The following is a 19,142-nucleotide window of genomic DNA, read 5'->3' on the forward strand; positions in this document are numbered from 1 at the left end:
CTGACTTCCTGGTAGTGCCGTATGCAGCGTCATGTGATCGTGTGATGGAGTGAGGAGTGAGGTGCATTTTGGGTCTGGAGGCTGAAGATTGCAGGTAGACTGTGTGACACATCCCCAGGTGTGACACATCCTACCAAAAAAATGGCACCAAAGAAAGAAATAGAGAATTCAGAAATTGCCAAGTCAAAGCACAGACGTTGGTCTAAGTGAGCTACTACTGGGTATACTCTTTTTGGGATCTTTCTGGTCTAAAATCAACAGCTAGAGTGCAACTCCTGAACGTCTAAAAATGAAGCAATTAAAAATAAACTGAAAACTGAAACCGAGCTCTATCATATAGCGTAGCTTTATCAAAGCTATTTTGAGCAGAATAAAATGTTTAGGTCCTGTAGAATGGTAAGCAAAGCTGATTAAATGTACCAGTAACTGCATGCATCTGGTTAGTTGTGAGAAGTGTAATTAAAGTGAAAAAATGTACCGCAGTATGTGTTACCAGCCCTGCTGTCCTATCACATCTATTTTACCTGTTTTTATTGTAATAAGTGCTATGGATGTCTGTGTGTAGTGGTGGTAATCTCTGGTAATTGTAGTAGTCAGAGTCAAATAGGCAAGTGAAGCATTATTCCCCAGCCTGCTGCTCCGAGGCTGTGCTTCAGAGAGATGAAGCGCAGCAACCACACACACACACTGCCGTGGCCTTTGGTCTGTTCCAACTGGAGGGCAGAACTAGAGGGGGCGAATGCTGAATGGAGGGTTGAAGACCAGGAGAAGGGGGGGGGGGGGGGGGGTCAGGAAGTTAAATTGGAGGAGTTTATATGTGTGTGTGTCTGTGTTTTGTTTGTTTGCAGATATTTTCAGCCCAAAACTGACATTTTGATGTTATAAAAATACTGAATTTCATTTTCTCAGAAGCAACAAAATGTTTTTTTTTACAATTTGCAATTTGTAATTTTTTTACAAAATGTTTTTTGTATTATTACTGAGGTTAATAAAGTCATATTATATTTTGTATATTTGCATAATGTAGCCCTATGGTGTAATCACTATCAGCTAAAATAATAACAATAAATTCCAGTTTTTAATGTTTGCATCAGTGGATTCCCTCTCTATTATCGTGTCCCATGACTTTTGCCATGTCCCGTGGATGCTAAAGAACTTCAGTGACCTGTATGATATGTATGTGTGGTCTCCTACATTGAATATGGATGTGATTTCTGAGATTCTTGTCATTTTGCATGGACAATTCTAGCCAAACACAGCCGGTCATGATCATTTTCACCACCTGCACTGTTCACTGTTGTTGGTAATGCCTTTTATAATGCCTCTATAACTTCAACAAAATAAAACATCCCATCTCTCTGGCACCCACTGTCGAGCCCTGTGGGTGTGAATCCTGATTTTTGTTACCTTACCTTTTTAATTAATATAATAATCATTTTGTAACATTATTATGTCTGAAAGAACCACTAATGGGCCTGTAGAAAATACTAATATAATGTATAATTACAATAGGATGCATTACGTAGATAATTCATGTTATTAAAACTAGTTATGCAATAATTCATAATTTAATTGTGAATTTACCTGTGATTAAATGAACTGTGAGTGTCTTTTACGCATTACAATATCTCTGATCATTGTGCTTTAAATGTGTGAGTGTGTGTGTGTTTGTGTGTGTGTTTGCGAGTAGATGAGTAGGGTAAGGAGGAATACCACATCAGTCATTTTTTAAATGATACACACATAAGCAACAATTTTACTCATCCACTGAATAGACAGGGTGTCATTGGCATAGACACATACACACACACACACACAAAGGCATGTGCACACAGTCATTTCTTCTGGTCTTATAATGGATATGAGTCAGTGGTGTGCACCAGCTAACATAAATGTACTCAGATCCTGACCTTTAGTAGGTGTGTTCTAAATGTGAGTGAGCGCCTGCGTGAGGGCGGTGTGTGTGTGTGTGTGTGTGTGTCATGTGTCTACACCACTGCAGTCGGCTATTTTGCCCTTATCCTCACTCAAGCCACTCCGACAGATAATCAGGTGGTACTGGCTGCATCCTCAATCTGCTACTAGACAAGACACTGGGACATGTCATCAGTATTAGTGTAAAAGTGTGTGTGTGTGTGTGTGTGCTCTAAGGCTATGCTTCCAGCTACTTCTTTCACTGGTATTCATCTATCTCTGTGCTAACCCTTCATTTTTTAACTGTTACCAACAGCTGATGTAAAAACTGATTAATAAAAACACTCTAAAAAATACTTTTCATATTTTACATTTATAATTACAACAATATTCTTGTATATAAATTATATATTATTTTACTGCGTATACAGTACCAATCCAAAGTTTGGACACTCCTTCTCATTCTGTGTTTTTATTGTTTTCCTACATTGTAAATGAATATTGAAGTCATCCAGACTATGAAGGAACACATAAAGAATCATGTATTAACTTAAAAATCTTAAATAAACCAAAATCTGGGGTGCTGTTAACTTGCAGACTCTTAAGATGGTAACTCGGTTTAACTTATCATGTGCAACAAAGATTACTCTTGATATTCCTTTCTTAGGGCGATCCTGATGAGAGCCAGTTTCATAATGATGTTTGTGATGGTCTTTGCAACTGCACTTTAGGGTAGTTTCAACTTTCTTATAATTTTTTAGATTGACTGATTTTTATTTTTTTTATTTTTTATTTCTCGTCACTGTATACCAACGCTACTTCTTCACGACATACTGATATTCTCGAACACATTAAGAGGCAGAAAACTCTTGACAAGTTCAGCACAGCTGTTAACTGAAAGCAAGTTGCAAGAGCAACAGGCAAAAAGAATAACGGAATACTGTAAAAATTAATAAGAATTAATTTTACAATATTTTTAGGAATAAAAATAAAACACTGTTTTATAATATATGCATGAGGTATTGATTACCACAATGGATAGCTATACTTTCAATAGCTTTTCTGCTTGTTTCAGTGAGCTATGAGTAATATTATAGTAAATTACATTATATTATAGAACTTAGTGGCTGCCTTTTGTATCTTTTTCAACTGGTAAGGGTTGAATTGTTTGAATGTAACACATAGTATTGCAATCCAATCATTCATTCCAATTTCAGCTGAATCTGATCAATCACTAAGTAAATGATTATTGAGTGAATAAATTTGTCTTTATTTTTCCTCTTCATATTACTAGATAATTGGGACGATCCCATTGATGCCAAACTCTGCAGGACCATCTAACCAGTCTGGAGGCGGGACTCCCTCGCTACAAGTCCAGCCAATCACGCCGCAGCTGCTGACCAATGCGCAAGGTCAGATCATCGCCACAGTGATTGGGAACCAGATCCTACCTGTCATCAACACCCAGGGAATCACGCTGTCACCAATCAAACCTGGACAGCAGGTGAGGATTCAGGCCTCTCATATATATATATCCCCCACATACACAGTCTAAATAGTAACTCCATTTTATTACTGTACTGTATGGTAATATTTTGAGATAATTTTTGAGGAGTTTTGGGAGTTGATGGGGGATGATGAGTTGGTGGCGATTATCCAATATCCTGATTTCATCAATGCTGAATGGAATCAAATCCTTACAGAAACACTCATAAGTCTACTAGAAAGCGTTCCCTGGACAGTAAAGGCCATTACTCCAACACAAACAGAGCATAAACACCATTATAACACACTTGATTTCTGAAGATACCATTAATAAGCATGTATACAGTTGCAAGAAAAAGTATGTGAACCCTTTGGGATTACTTGAATTTTCCATAAATTGGTCATTAAATGTGTTCTGATCTTCATCTAAGTCACAACAATAGACAAAAACAGGTATTAGTCTGCTTAAACTAATACCACACAAACAATTATATGTTTGCATGGTTTTATTAGCCTAGAGGGTTCATATACTTGTCCCACCCTGCACTCTGAATGTTAACATGTTGTGTTCAATAAAACCATGCAAACATATACGTTTTTGTGTGGTATTAGTTTAAGCAGACCGTGTTTGTCTATTGTTGTGACTTGTGTGATGAAGATCAGAATACATTTAATGACCAATTTATGCAGAAATCCAAGTAAAGCGTCCACATATTTTTTTGCAACTGTATCTTTGTCTATATATAGTGTATAATGTGATCATACATGTATGCCAGTCAATCCATCAGCATTTGTACCTCCAAACTAGTCAGAGCCCTGTTTCACATGCAAAGTTTCTGCCTTCCTCTCTTATTCCCACACTCGACTCAACATGAAAAGGCTTTTTTTTACCTTCACCTCTTTCTTCCTGACTTAAGAAGGAGCATAGCAGCAGAGCACACAAATGTAAAATCTCATTGTCTCAGTGTTTCCCTTCAGACGAACACTCCTGACATGGCTAGTTAGGATTAAAGAAAGAAATAGAAAGAGAAAGGATGAGGGAGACAAAGAGAGAGAGAGAGAAAGCTCTCCTGTGTTGACAGAATCCAAAGATTCAGTTTTTCTCAACTAATAATAAGCTGTAGGAAGTTGTGTGTGTATAAGTGTGTACTAGAGTTGTGAGCATAAAAGAATGTTAGGCCCATGTAAAGAGTGTGTGTGTCTGTGTGTGTCTGTGTGTGTCTGTGTGTGTGTGTGTTAGGAAGAGCTAAAGAATACCCAGCTTTTTACCTGTGGTTGCGATACTGGCATTTGGATGCTTGATGTTACAATGCAAATTATATTAAAAATACTATGCGAATATGCAAATAAGGCCTCTTATCAATCACACATTTTTGCAGGTCTTTATATTCAGTAAGAGAGAATTCGTATATAACTAGATGTTTACAGATACACAAAAATCATGGACCAGTCAGTTTGGACCTCACAGTTAAAGATGACAAAAATATTTTAAAAATGAAACCAGCCTAGATGTATTTTCATTTAATTTGCACAGAGAGATGTGCAAGTTACAGGTTCTTCAATTAAGGGCTACAGTATATAATGCCTCCCTGATATCCTACAGTAGCTAGTTGATATAGTCTGTATTGTGTTAATTAAAACAGTAAATTGTAAAAAAAAAACTCAAACACACAGGCATCTCACCACCCTCATCTAATCTATCATGATTTCATGAGTTTAAATTATATAAAAATGTATTAAAATATTAAAATGTATATGAAACAGAACAGTGAGAGATAAACAAAAAAAGAGATCAAAACAAGTGATTGGGTCTCTCTCTTTCTACACCCTGAAGTGAGAGTTCAGAGAAATGAGAGGAAAAGAGGAGGACAAAGAGGAAAAGAGATAGGGGACAAACAAGACTACAGTTACTATACAAATACTTTCAAACCACGACAGTTCTCACAATTCCATGCAATTCCACTGGCTTCCACTGGGTTAACTTTAAAATGACCCTATATACCATACCAATAGAATGTGCCATGTATTCTTGGAGCAACTGTGTGCACTGAAGGACATGTGAACCTCATATCAAGAAGATGTAATCCAATAAAAGTACTGTACATTGTTCTGACTATTATATTTGAATCATTTTACATTATTGGTTTAATACTGAAGGTTTTCAAATATATAAAACAAACTGTAATGTAACTGCAATGTATAAGGTGGCCCTAAACAGTATATAGACAAAACTCATCCATAATTCACTGGTTAAAATTTTAATTTCTTTAGGTTACCTCATAAATGTGTTACTATTTTGAGCACTTCAGACTGATTCTTTGTGTAGATAGCTCAGAGAAGAATCCAGCCAGGCTGAACTGAGACTAAAGCAGGTGGACACATCAAAGTCTGGGGCTGTTTTTTTTTTTTTTTTTTTTTTTTTTTTTTTTTTTTTTTTTACAGTGGGTCCTGTGTGCTTAGGTTTGTTTGTATGGCTCATGAATTCAGAAGTGTGCAAAAGCATTGTGGATGCAAACCTAAAGAAGTCTGTGTAGAAATTGCTAAAGCAATAACACTACTTTTTGTTTTTTACAAAGGAGTTCTTACAATCCGATTTACAGTATTCTTAAAAAAAACAAGGTCAAATATTTGTTTTTGGGTGCACTGTATCAATATACTGCTGTAACTGCTGCTCTAGTATCCACATTGTACAGCCTTAGGGTGCATACAGGCATGGATTGGCTTTTGGCCCAGTTTTATAGCCCAGTTTTATATATTATATAGTCTATATACATGCACAAATATTTTATAACTATAGCTACATGCTGAGCTTAGTGCTCTATAGAAGCATATCGCTGAAATACCTAGTTAGTATCTGACTATCTTTTGTTGTAATCATCTAACACTTATGTAAAGTATCTAGTATTATTTGCCAAAACACAACGAGAAAGATTAAACCCAATGCTGGATCAGAAACAGTGCACTAACCCTGTATTTAAATAACTTTATTTAAGCAGTCTGCAGATGATGAAGATGACCCCCGCTGCCTGTTTGACTGCAAATCTTCACTATCCAATCAAAAACGTATCTGCCCTTTATACTGTGTCAACATTTCTTGTTGAATGGACCAATAGAAGTTCTCCAAAATGACCTGAAATCAACTATTTTTACATTGACTTCTATTAGAAGTTAAGAAGGATCAACCTCTGTCTGGGAAAATTGCTCATTTTGAGACACATGTTTTTTTATTGGACAGCGACAAAATTCTTTTAGGCAGGCAAACTTCGCCAACCTTGAAGCATAAGCCCCAACGTTTTTAATGACATTTAAAAAGGTTTGATATCTGGTGATGCAACAGACATACATATATGTGTGTCCAAAAACAAATGAGCCTTATTCTCTTTGGGTGAGTTGTGTGGTCCTCCCGCTTCCCTATTGGTTTAGGATGATACCAGACAATGATTTGGAGTCTCATACAAGCGCATTGAGCTTACAAATGATGTTACGTTAGTATTTTGCCTTGTCATGTATATGATCTACAGGTGTAGGTGATACAAAATTCTTTTTTACATTCTGAAAATCTAAGGGCTTTGAAATCTTCTACAGGACACTTGGAGAATCTGCCTTTTTACTCTTTACTCCACTTAATAAATCCAGATCAGTAACAGGTATCAACCCAAATTCTAACCCAAATTAGACAACTGTGACAAAACGAACATAAACAGTTTGATTTGTATTCAGGAAAATATTGATTTTAAAATGAAGTTCCGGAAAGGGCCAATTTTATGCTTTTATTAATTATATATTGACATTAGCAGATTTACTTTAAAAAAAAATATATATATATATATATTATATTACTATTACAATTTTGTTTTTCAGTAGTGTTCCTTATCAAACATGAAAGCCTATTATGTAATTCTTGAATAGAAATACTCAAGATTTAGTGGTGTAATGTCAGGCAGACAATTGACAACAATCCTGGCCTGTTAAGATGTTAATAAGGTGCAGTGGTACACTAAGGTACTAGATATCATGCATCTCAAAGGACATGTGTGCTGCCCTGCACCCTCCCTGCTGAGTAACATAATGGTAGATAGACAGACTGAACTGGACATGACTAAAAATTGGGTTTAAAATAAATAAAAAAAAGCACTTTTCAGTATGAGTATGAGAAAATATGTATTAACTGGACCATGCTTTGTGTAACTACAAAATCAGAAGTGTGTATGTGTGTGCGTGTGTGTGTGTGTGTGTGTGTGTTACTCCTGTCAGAAGCACTCTTAGAGTCAGTGGAAGACATTGGTTCATTCAGCAGAACCCCTGCAGAGAGGATATGGGGAAAATAAGCCTTTTCAGGTCCACAAACACAAACACACACATATATACACTCACACACATACATGCACCAAAGCGCAACTATTGTTCATTAATAGCATTGTCTGGATCAAAACAAATGGTGGAGAACTGTGCAAAGGAAGGCTACAAGCCTAGGCCTTTGTTTCCACACTACAGATATATAGCAGGGCCCCCTATTCCCCATGCCACTCTACGATTTATGGTCAATTGCTTGATAAAGAGAAAAAGTAAGAGACGTTCAAAGAATGACCCCATTTTCTTTAGGAGGTGTGCTGCGCCGTTAATGCATTTGTAATAATGTTTATGGCGTGTCGTCTGCGTCTTCGGAATAACTCGCGAGCAATCTTTGCTATCGGATAATTTACGGCTGTCAAACAGCCCAGAGCCGCCGAGATTCCGGATAATTCCTCCAGCAGCCGCCGACAGCTCTGACAGTGTGTGCAGCACTTCTTCTGACATCTTCTCGCCACCCCAAACAAACACCCTAACACACACAAACGCGCACACACACACACGCACACACTCCGGAGAGTATAATTAATAGCGCAAAGGAATGGCATCAAGAATCTAACCTACTTTTAGATTGACAAGGAGGCCTTCCTTACCGAGGGGAGACGCACTCGTCTTGATCTTGTAAAAGCAGCTCAATCGTGCATAAAACATGAAAATATACACTTTTACGCTCATGCCACATTGCTCCTAATGACGGCCCATATGGCTTCGGCAGGGTAGTGATTACTGCTTTCACTAAACTGGTGCGCTTGCGATTTCATGTTAAGGATCCTGAATATCCTCGCATTGTCATTGTGCCATTTTTTTGTGGTACGTGTGCCTGAAAGCATGTGACAGGAGTGTTCAAGGAGAAATTGTGTAGAAAGAGAAGCGCTAGGACTGGCATCTCAACCAGTCCAAATCTGTCGCATCCACTCAAGGTGGCACACTCTGGTCGTCATACGCTCCGGCCTGTCTGCGCTACACTAAAGGACAAAAGTGCAGAAGCATGCAAGTGATATTTGAAAGTTAAGAACACATCAAACTGTGATAAACATTGATTTTTTTTTGTTAATAGCAGTTTATTGTTTTTTTTTTTTTTTCACAGCATATTGGCTCTGTGACTAAAAAAAATGTTAAATAAGGGGCACTAACAGAATAAAACTCTACTGCATGGTACCTAAACTGTTCGACTGATTTTTACTCAGTTTCCATTTTTGTACAAATTTGGTACCTGGATCTGGGCAATTGTTTAGTACCTGCTCAGTCATTGGAACTCATTGAAAAGGGACTAATATTTGATGTGTAAACTTCACGCTAACTGCAAGCCAGAGAGAATTTTTACTCTAATACCAGGTACCAGTTGAGTAGTGTAGGTAACATGCAGTGGAAAAGAGATAAGAACAGATATCTGTTCTAGGCTAAAAGCTAACCCTTAAAAACTATGTCAATGTTTGCTTGTTACAGTGCTAAAACAAAACAATGCTTTGTGGTTTCTGTGTATGCCATCTTGGTGCCTTGGTGTAAACCAACCAATCAGAGCGGAGCTCGTTCAATTAAAGCATTGGAAATCAGAAAAGCACTGTCTTTTATTCTTTTTCGCCATCAAAGTCACTTAACTTATACTGAATACTGTATGATATTACAAAATTAAACAAACAAACAAATTTGAATCATAATTTACTCAAACTGTTTTGTTGTTTAGTTACTGTACCCCACTCTAAATAGGTCTGAACGTCACTGAACTGAACTGTAGTCCCACATACAATTCCTTGCACTGTATTCATACAATAATAAACACACTGTTACTAATAGCATTAATTATAAAACATCTTGCAGTCCATTATCTTTAAAAAAAAAGTACCAAATTATGCTCAATATGTTGCAAAATTAAGATTCCATTGCAAAGCAGTGAACTGTAAGAAATTATAGTGTTAAGTGTTTTGGTACCACTTTAAAATAAGACTACCTTTATAAAGGGTTTACAAATGGTTTACAATTTGTTTATTAATGGTTACTAATTAGGTTGTAAATGCCTTAAAATCATTAATAATCAGTTATAACACATACGTAGAAAGGGCAACAATGACCTGTTGTTTGCCAAATAGTGAACCCACAGCCGTCTATATTCTTGCCCTTTCTACGTATGTGTTATAACTGATTATTAATGATTTTTAAGGCATTTACAACCTAATTAGTGACCATTTATAAACTAATTGTAAACCATTTATAAACCCTTTATAAAGGTAGTCTTATTTTAAAGTGGTACCAGTGTTTTTCCGTGACCAGAACGTACTAGTTACATATTTTTCTTTATTTCTTTCTCTGTGTGTGTGTGTGTCCCTACAGCTACCCCAGGCCACCCAGGCCCAGCCTCCTCCCCCCGTGTCTCAGCCAGGCCTGCTGCGAATGCCCCACAGCCAGAGCCCTCTGCGCCAGGCCTCTTCCTCCTCCTCAACATCCTCTTCCTCGTCCTCAGCTCTCAGCGTGGGACAGCTGGTTAGCAGTGAGTAGCCACTGCAACACTCCACTACACTACATGTGGCCACATTTATGGAAACATGCACTTTTAACACTCACACTCTCACTCACTCTCTCTTATACATGTACACACACTCCCTCTCTCTCTCACACATAACACACACACATATGCACACACACATGCACACACAGAAACTAGCATAAAATTACAGGTTAGTGAGGTGGTGGTTATCTCAGTGCGGCTGGCTTCAGCGTGCTCTTGAGGTCTGAAAAGGAATAATGGTATGAATATACTGAAGTGAACAGGGGTCACGGTGTATGATCTGAGATATAAGGCATGGACTCGAAAATAAAGGTCCAGTCTGTCCACAAAAAGCAGAAAACATCTTTCCTTTAGAGCCTGGCTCTTCTACTCTTTTCTCTATAGTCTTCTGTCTGTTTGACCCAACGCTATAAAGTCTACCAACAGTTTTGTTCTCTTTGTGAGGAGCTGAACTGTTTTTATTATTTTTTTATTACTGTTCTTTTGCACACTATTAAAAAACTGTACGCTTGGCGAACAACAGGCTGTGTGGAGTTGCTTAGCCTCCGCAACCACCACATATAAATCACCCCCGGCTGCCTGTCACAGCCACGCCGTGCCTTTAAAAACTGCTTTACTTAGATAAATTCTCATTTGTCACAGGCAATTGCCCTAAACCCATTTCAAAGGCATCTGCAATGGAGTTTTGAATTCAATAAAAGGGAAGTTGCCATTGATCAACTTGTTGTGAACACAACCAATGGACTGATTCATATTTCTCTCTCTTTTTCCCCCCCTCCTTCTTCTGTGTCAAAATGTACATAATACCTCTGGCATTCTCCATTCATTTTTGTCAATTTGCCGCCATGGTGCAGCTTTCAATGCCACGCTGTGTTTGTTGCAATGTCCTTGGCTAACACTAACTCGGCACAACACGGTTTGAAAGGAGGAAAAAATCAAAGTGACCCACAGCTACAAAAGCCGGAATGTTTTTTGCACGGCTGGAATAAATCCTGTTCTGGGTTTCACATTCAGCCCAAAAGAATGAGAAAACAAATCTATAGCAATACAGTCCGAGTCCGAGCCGACATTGATGGTATTTTTGCCAGTGCCTTTTATCCATTCATAATCGCTCACGATACAGAATGAATCTTGCTTAAGAAGTGGAAATTCAGTCTAAACATTGTTAAGACTCAAAAGACTGTTGCTGCAGGTTGCAGCTAGAGATATGTGCATTTGTACTGTAAGGTCTTTTTGGGACATTGTTCTGTTAAGTCTGTAAAGGACTTATAAAACTCTACAGATTACAGAGTACAATCATTGTTCTAGCATTGATATCATGTCGAAGCATACAGTATTACACCATACAGAAATACCACTTTTAAAGTTTCAATGACTTTTTTTTGTCAAGAGTTTTGAGCTCATACATAGAAGAGCCATACCACTGATACTATCTTTCCACAATGCTAACTCCTGACACAGAGATTAAGCACATACTAGAATTGCAATGGAGTTCTGAACTTCTAAATAGAGATTGTAGCTTCAAAGGAAATACCAACCCTGTTTGATCTTGAAGTTGTAGCTTTTTAGTTTGGTTCATATTAAAACTGTGATTCCTGTGTCAACTGTAACTCGTATCGATTCACACGTATTTGTAACTAGAGGCTAGCCTGTTACATTCGTTCTGCTTTGTGTTGTACGTGCACTGAAATGGAGTCTAAATCTGGTATGGTGGCAGAAGAATTTGGTTTAACACCTGGAAAGTGTGAGCCATGTAGGTGTAGCTGATGGAAAATAGCATAACCAAAACTACACAATGTAACAAAACCTTTAACCTTGGTCTAGATCAGGGGTTATAAACTCGCGGCCCCAACGATATTTTGTGACCCGCTACTTGAAATCAAATTTTAGTGAAAAACGCACCCTCTCCTCATCCACTAGCACAACATATTCAATTCATTTCAATGTAGAGAGCCGCTGCATGTCGCTAAATTCATATATTAAGTGTATATAAACAAAAATCAGGCAATTTACAATATTCATACAATATTTTGCAAGATATCCTTTTTTCTGGCTGTATTTGGTCCATTCAACACCTAACCATTAAACAATATGTTAAACATGAGCCCAGAGCCGACGCAAGCACTAACTCCACATTTGAAGATCACATTTACTTATGAGGGATGACAAGCGGCCGGTTCAGTAGGTTTTACCTTCGATACGCCTGGAGGATTCCTTTAATAATTTATCGATAATGACCTGCATGAATTATTAAATCTGCCAAACTTTTTTTTCCTCATAAGCAGGATGCCAGGGCAAAGGACAGTGATGCACAACTGAAAATCACATATTATTGACTAGGAGACACTGTGATACTGAAGCGTGAAAGATTTCTTTTATCCAGAAGAAGTTTTTAAATCGAGGAACTAATGATTCACATTCCTTTAGCCACTGCAATCAAATGGTTTTCACCACTAAACTTGACGGCTCCTTCAGAGTCTGTTGACCTAGGATTAAAAAAAAAAAACATTCTTAGCTATAATGGATATGCATTCCTGCTGGAATGCACCCCTCTTTTTGTTTGGGAATTCTTTCTGACACACGTTCTTTCAGTGTTCTCTTCAAAAAAATAAAACCTTTCGAGACGGCAATTGGCAAGAGGAGTTGCTGCATAGTTGCCACATATTTGAGGCTCGTATGCTCTGGTTTTCAATTTAGCAGGGAATGTATCCATTGTCACCCAAGAGAGCTTATCAAAATCAAATAGTAGCTGCTCTTCCTGAGCATACAAAAATGAACGCTGAGAGAAAAATGGAGCCATGAAGGTCTTTTTAAGTGAGGTCTCACCTCAAAGCTGCATTTCCCCCAAAGCAGCGAAGCTGAATGCTGCGAGCAGGCTTCTCAGAAATGATCCTCAAGTGCTGAAGCAGCCCATGCAGTTTGGTAGATGTAACTCTGGGCCTTATCCTTGGAGAAAATGTAATATGGTATTATGAATGAATGGGAATAACAAGGGATGAACATAAAAAGACAAATAAACAAGTGCAGGTTAAAACAATTTCGTCAATAGAAAACAAGTATCTCCAAAACAGCAACTTTACAGGAAAGAGAAAAACACTTCTACATTTTCAATGGAAGTCAATGTAAAATAGTTATTTTAGGTAATTTTAGAGAGTTTCTATTGGTCCGTTCTTTAAGAAAATTTGTCACAGTGTAAGGGACAATTTGTGTGTTAAAACTATGTAGTAAACTTAAAATCCACAAAAATTAAGATACTTGTTTTTCATTGGACAGTGACAATTTGTTCTCAGGGTAGATGGGTGCCCATTTTTGCTCCCCAGCCATACTTAATGGAAAATGTATAACCTTAATAATGTGTTACTTTAAAGACATGATAGATTACAGCTTTGTTCTCTTTGTGTTTCCTCCTCCTCAGACCCTCAGACTGCCCCCAGCGAAGTGGACGGAGTGAATCTAGAGGAAATTCGAGAATTCGCCAAAGCATTTAAAATCCGCCGCCTGTCTCTAGGCCTGACGCAAACTCAGGTGGGCCAGGCCCTGAGTGCTACAGAGGGGCCTGCCTACAGCCAGTCTGCCATCTGCAGGTAAGGAAGACTAAGTGCAGCAAATACAACATGCAAAACTAAGTGACTATAGTATCTATAGCATCCATTAACTACCGTATTTTTCGGACTATAAGGCGCACTTAAAAACTTTTCATTTTCACAAAAATTGACAGTGCGTCTTATAATACGGTGCGCCTTTTGTATGGATTTTACCCGTCAGGTTGTAAGGAGCAGTAAACACACACTCGGTGCAGCGTTATAGAGAGTTTCAGTGCTATACAGAGTCCAGAGCCGTGCAGCTCCGAGGCTGGATCAGCAATAGCATTAGCTAGCTTATTCACTGTTCAGAGATCAGTATTATCTAAATTATCTAAAGTAAACACACACTCCGTGCAGAGCCGTGCAGCTCCGTGGCTGGAGCAGCAATAGCATTAGCTAGATGCTAACCGCTAAGCTAGCTAGCTTTTTCACTGTTCAGAGATCAGTATTATCTAAATTTAGTACTTTTAATACTGCTGGAGCAGTATTATTAGAGTTAGATGCTAATCGCTAAGCGTTCACCGTTCAGAGGTGAGTTATCGGCCTGTAAGTCTGTGCTGCTTTGCCTGGCTAGCATTAGCTAGATGCTAAGCACTAACTCTCTCAGAGGTGAGTTTTATCAGCCTGTAATCTGCTTGTTTACCGTGTTAAAACAAGCTACGGGGGACGAATCGCTAGCTAATATCTCACTGTCTTACCAGAACACGCAGGATTACTCAGTGTAACGCTGTCGTTTAAGTTTGGGTTAACTTTACTAGTTTAGGGGACTAGCTAGCGTGCTAGCGGATAGCTATGCTAACGCTGGTGCAGCAAGCCTTAGTGGAAATCTGGAAATCTAAGCTTACTGTAAATAAACTGAAGCACTTTACTCACCCAAATAAACAGTTTTCAGGAGAGGAATCTGTGTAGATTAATATCCAGCACTCGTTTGACTTTGAAAGAGCTAGATTTGTATACTGAGACGCTCCACCGGCAAGACACCCCCCCCCCGCCATGGCGCCACCCCTGTTCACTTTGATATAGGCACCCTTTCTAGTGTCACTTAAAGGGATAGTTCGGGATTTTTGACATGAATCTGTATGGCATCAACATGACCAGTGTCGTGCATTCTCACTGACTTACCCCCGACCATGTCCGCTGAGCGGAGTTCTTGTCCAGTATTGTCCGAGCCGAAAGTAGTCCGGCATGTTTGCTGGGGTCACGAAACGAAAGCGTTTTTCTTCCCAAAACAGTACGAGTGCAAAAGAGTGATTTATTTGCATAACAAAAAACGGTGTCTGCAAAAGTCACGCCTCATTATCACTGGGGCACTACTTTCATTTTGGATCAGTGCGCGCGATTGCGCAACCTGGCAGCTAGCCTACGGTTTCGATTTCACTGTTTACTGTTCGGGAACATGTCGGACTACGAGAGCGACGAGGAATATATTGATTTCCGCTCAGAGCCAAGGGGGTATCTTTATGAGCCTGAGTATACTGAGGAGGAACTTGCCCAAATCGAATTGGATCGTGCAGAAAGAGAGAGGGTGGACAGAGAAATGATTGAGACCGAAGCTGGAGCCGCTGCTGCTGCTGCTGCGATACCAAGGGTGGCCGACAAATCCTGGTGCACTTGTTTGAAGTGCGAACTAATGCCGACAGAGGTGGAATGTTACTGCTGCCACGAGTGGGATTTAGTTATGCCCGAGATACAGAACCTGTCAATTGATGAGGACGTCGGCGGGCCAGCTGCTGCCTGCATCACAAACAACAGCGGGCATGGAGAAACATAGTCATCCTCGCTGAAGTGCGCACCGCAAACACGAAGCTTCTTCATTTTCACCACTTTGGTGTCCACATGGAAGCCCATTGCAAGTATCCAAAGTTGCCTGAGAGCAATGTCAGTCACGGGGATACGATGGAAACTGTGCGGAGAATCAGCCACATCTTTGTTGCTACAGCCTGGATAATCACAAGTCCGCACCATTAACACACACACATACAAATGTATAAATCTGTGTTCAAGAAGCTTATAAAAGCCGATAAACTTCTCTCTAAAGCTTGCTCTTTGCGTTGCTGGTTTAAGCTGAGCGCAGCCAATGATCTGAAAGACTAGTGCGCTGCTCGCAGTTAGAATGACATGCGCACTGATCCAAAATGAAAGTAGTGCCCCAGTGATAATGAGGCGTGACTTTTGCAGACACCGTTTTTTGTTATGCAAATAAATCACTCTTTTGCACTCGTACTGTTTTGGGAAGAAAAACGCTTTCGTTTCGTGACCCCAGCAAACATGCCGGACTACTTTCGGCTCGGACAATACTGGACAAGAACTCCGCTCAGCGGACATGGTCGGGGGTAAGTCAGTGAGAATGCACGACACTGGTCATGTTGATGCCATACAGATTCATGTCAAAAATCCCGAACTATCCCTTTAATGCGCCTTATAATGCGATGCGCCCTATGTATGGAAAAATACCAGAAAATAGGCATTCTTTGATGGTGCGTCTTATAATACGGTGCGCCTTATAGTCCGAAAAATACGGTAACCTAAAAAACCAAAACCAGTCCACAGTGCTGTGTAAGCTTTAGAAAAGGTTACTGTTTAGAAAAATATTTATTTTTAAATTTTACATTTTACATCATAAAGAAAAGTGTTTAGTTACAAACTTAAAAAGGTAAATTAACTCTGTTAGATAATGATCAATTAAAAATAATAAGAAGATAACTTCATAGAAGAAAAGGCATAAGAAACAACCTCATGGTAAATGGGCTGTAATTTGTGATTTTGTAGTTTAAAAGCATAATTTGACCTCACACAACAAACGCAAAAAAGAAACAAGCTTGTAGTAAATTACCTGTAACCTGTAAGACACAGTTTACAAGCAAATTGTGACCATTGTTTATTTTATTATTCATAAAATTAGCTGCAATATGAAACAACTGGTTAAAACTATTTAAAAATCAGCTCTACATGCATGTAATATCCATGACCTGCATATATATATATATATATATATATATATATATATAATCAGAAGTAATTAAGTTATTAAAAGAGAATATGCAATATACATAACTGACATTCCCTGTTGGTGCTCTTTAGCCTGTGTCTAGCTGTGTGTCTTGTCTGGATGCTGGGATGGAGTTATGTGTGCATACATTAGCTGAAGTTTTGAGTGAAGCACTTAAAGCAGTTAATAATTACTAAGGTCCATTGCCCTGCATTTGTCGTGTATTCAGCTAAAGAGAACGTGACAGGACCAGACTTTCAATAAAAACGACATGTTCTCCAGCGCACAGCAAAATGGATTGGGACATTATGGAGCATTACAGATCAAATATTTAAGAATGTCTACAAACCTTGCGTAGCCTCGACCTAACTCACCTTTTAAACCTTCATCTGTAATGATGGCGTACACCCTTATTCTTGTAGAACTTTCATCAGACAAAATGATGTTATGTCAGTTTGGATTTATTTATCAGAGCACAGTATGACATATAATACTGGATATTAGGGGTGTCACGATCTCGATATTTTATCGAAATCGAATCGAAATGAGGTCACGATCTCGAGTATCGAAGTCAAAAAGAGGATCGACGATCCCTCCCGCGCGCGCTACGCAAATAGCGCAGCGCGCTACGCAAATGGCGCGGCACCAACACAGCGCATCCTATTCATTTAAATAGAGATAGCCACTGCATGAGCGCAGTCGGCGGGAGTGTGATCACTGTTTTTATCTGTCCAACGGGGGAGGGGGGCGGGGGTTGGGCGCGCAGGTTTTGTATCTGTATCTAACGGAGGGGTGGGTGCGCGCAGGTGAGAGCGTGTGAACTCGCTGAAATGCGTGTGTCAGTGTGACTTGAGAACACTGACTATAGATCACAGTGAGGTGGATTAAAAATCTTAAACTTATAATTGACTACACCTGTTGCTTTCCATTGAATTAAAAAAACATCTTTCTCTCAGATAAAGTAAACACAAGCGTGTTTCTGACTAAAATAAAAGCTTTTCAGGAGAGATATAAGTTATGTGTAAATATTTATAAGACAATACCCACATCACTTATCTAACCAGCCTGTACTGATTTCTGCCCCCCAATAATGCTTTCAATGACCTCTAATAGCCTTTAATAGTCTTCAGTAGCCTTTAAAAGACTTAACTGGCAGCCGTGGTGTGTCCACTAAACTCCGTAGTTATAAACATCCTGAGGTTAGCAGCGCGCTAACTGACCTGTTCATAATGTAATCCGAGCAGTGCCTCCGTGTCGGCTGTTCTAACCTGCTGCTGTTAGCTGCTTGGGCTGAAAGATGAACTGTAGTGAGCTGTATTATCCGGTTAGTGGGGTTAAAACCTTTATTTGTTTACAGAAACAGTAAAAACGGACTGGCTGAGCTCTGTAGCCCGTGGCTGGGCTGTACTGAAGTAGTGACTGAGTGAAGAGAGCGGGGTGCTGCTGCTGCTGCAGCTCCGACTAGTGGTTGGATGAAGAACTGCAGCTTCATGTAATGAGCAGTTTCACCAGCCATCCACAAACAGCTCTGATAAACTGCTTGTTTTAATAGTGCACACTGTTGCTACCAAAAAAGTCACTAGATGGCATTACCATATATATCTTAATAAATAATAATAATAATATTTATAATAATAATAATAATAATAATAAATATATTATTTAAATTTTATGAGGCATAAAATAATAACAAGAAAAAAAACAAGAAAATCGAGAATCGAATCGAATCGTGACCCTCAAATCGAAAATGAAATCGAATCGAGGATTTAGAGAATCGTGACACCCCTACTGGATATCATCACTATACAAAAGAATTCACTCTGTTTTTGCCATTTTTATTATCTTCGTTTTTGACGTGTTAAAGTATCAGAATTTTATAATAAATGGACCTAGGGCTGTTACAATAATTACATTTATCAGCATTTATAGCAATTTATCAGAAAATCTATATGGACATGATTTTAATATTTCCCCATTATGGATTCTTAGCCAGAAGAGAGCCCAATAACATGAACTACCTGCTTAATTAACTTTGTTAATTGGTTTTATTTTATTTATTTTTAATTTATTACGTAAATCCCAAAGTCTAAAATATATTATTTTGTTCGATCCCAGTTATCCCAGTTAACTGCTCTCTAAAAGGGTTATAGCAGTGCCATTACACAGTAGTAACTTAATGTTAAAAAAGTTTTCAAAATGAGATCTGGGACTATATATCATTTAAAACAACAGGCCTGATAGATTATGGAAATGCTCCAAAATGTTTATTATAAGTTCATTGCTCTTTAAAAGAATGTAAGGGCAGTATTAGGCTGTT

At 38.6% G+C, this 19,142-nt stretch overlaps 1 protein-coding gene across 3 annotated transcripts in view; it reads left to right on the forward strand.

Moving 5' to 3' along the window:
- pou6f2 (POU class 6 homeobox 2) overlaps positions 1 to 19,142 on the forward strand; it is a 178,377-nt gene that overhangs the window by 151,362 nt on the left and 7,873 nt on the right. For all 3 annotated transcript variants that reach the window (XM_022667014.2, XM_022667015.2, XM_007258616.4), the window contains exons 7-9: positions 3,209 to 3,418; positions 10,078 to 10,234; positions 13,668 to 13,836. In XM_022667014.2, the coding sequence (XP_022522735.2) occupies positions 3,209 to 3,418; positions 10,078 to 10,234; positions 13,668 to 13,836 (536 nt within the window). The remainder of the gene's footprint in view (positions 1 to 3,208; positions 3,419 to 10,077; positions 10,235 to 13,667; positions 13,837 to 19,142) is intronic.

The sequence above is a fragment of the Astyanax mexicanus genome, chromosome 1 (genome assembly GCF_023375975.1).
Source record: "Astyanax mexicanus isolate ESR-SI-001 chromosome 1, AstMex3_surface, whole genome shotgun sequence".
In the NCBI taxonomy this organism is placed as follows: domain Eukaryota; kingdom Metazoa; phylum Chordata; class Actinopteri; order Characiformes; family Acestrorhamphidae; genus Astyanax; species Astyanax mexicanus.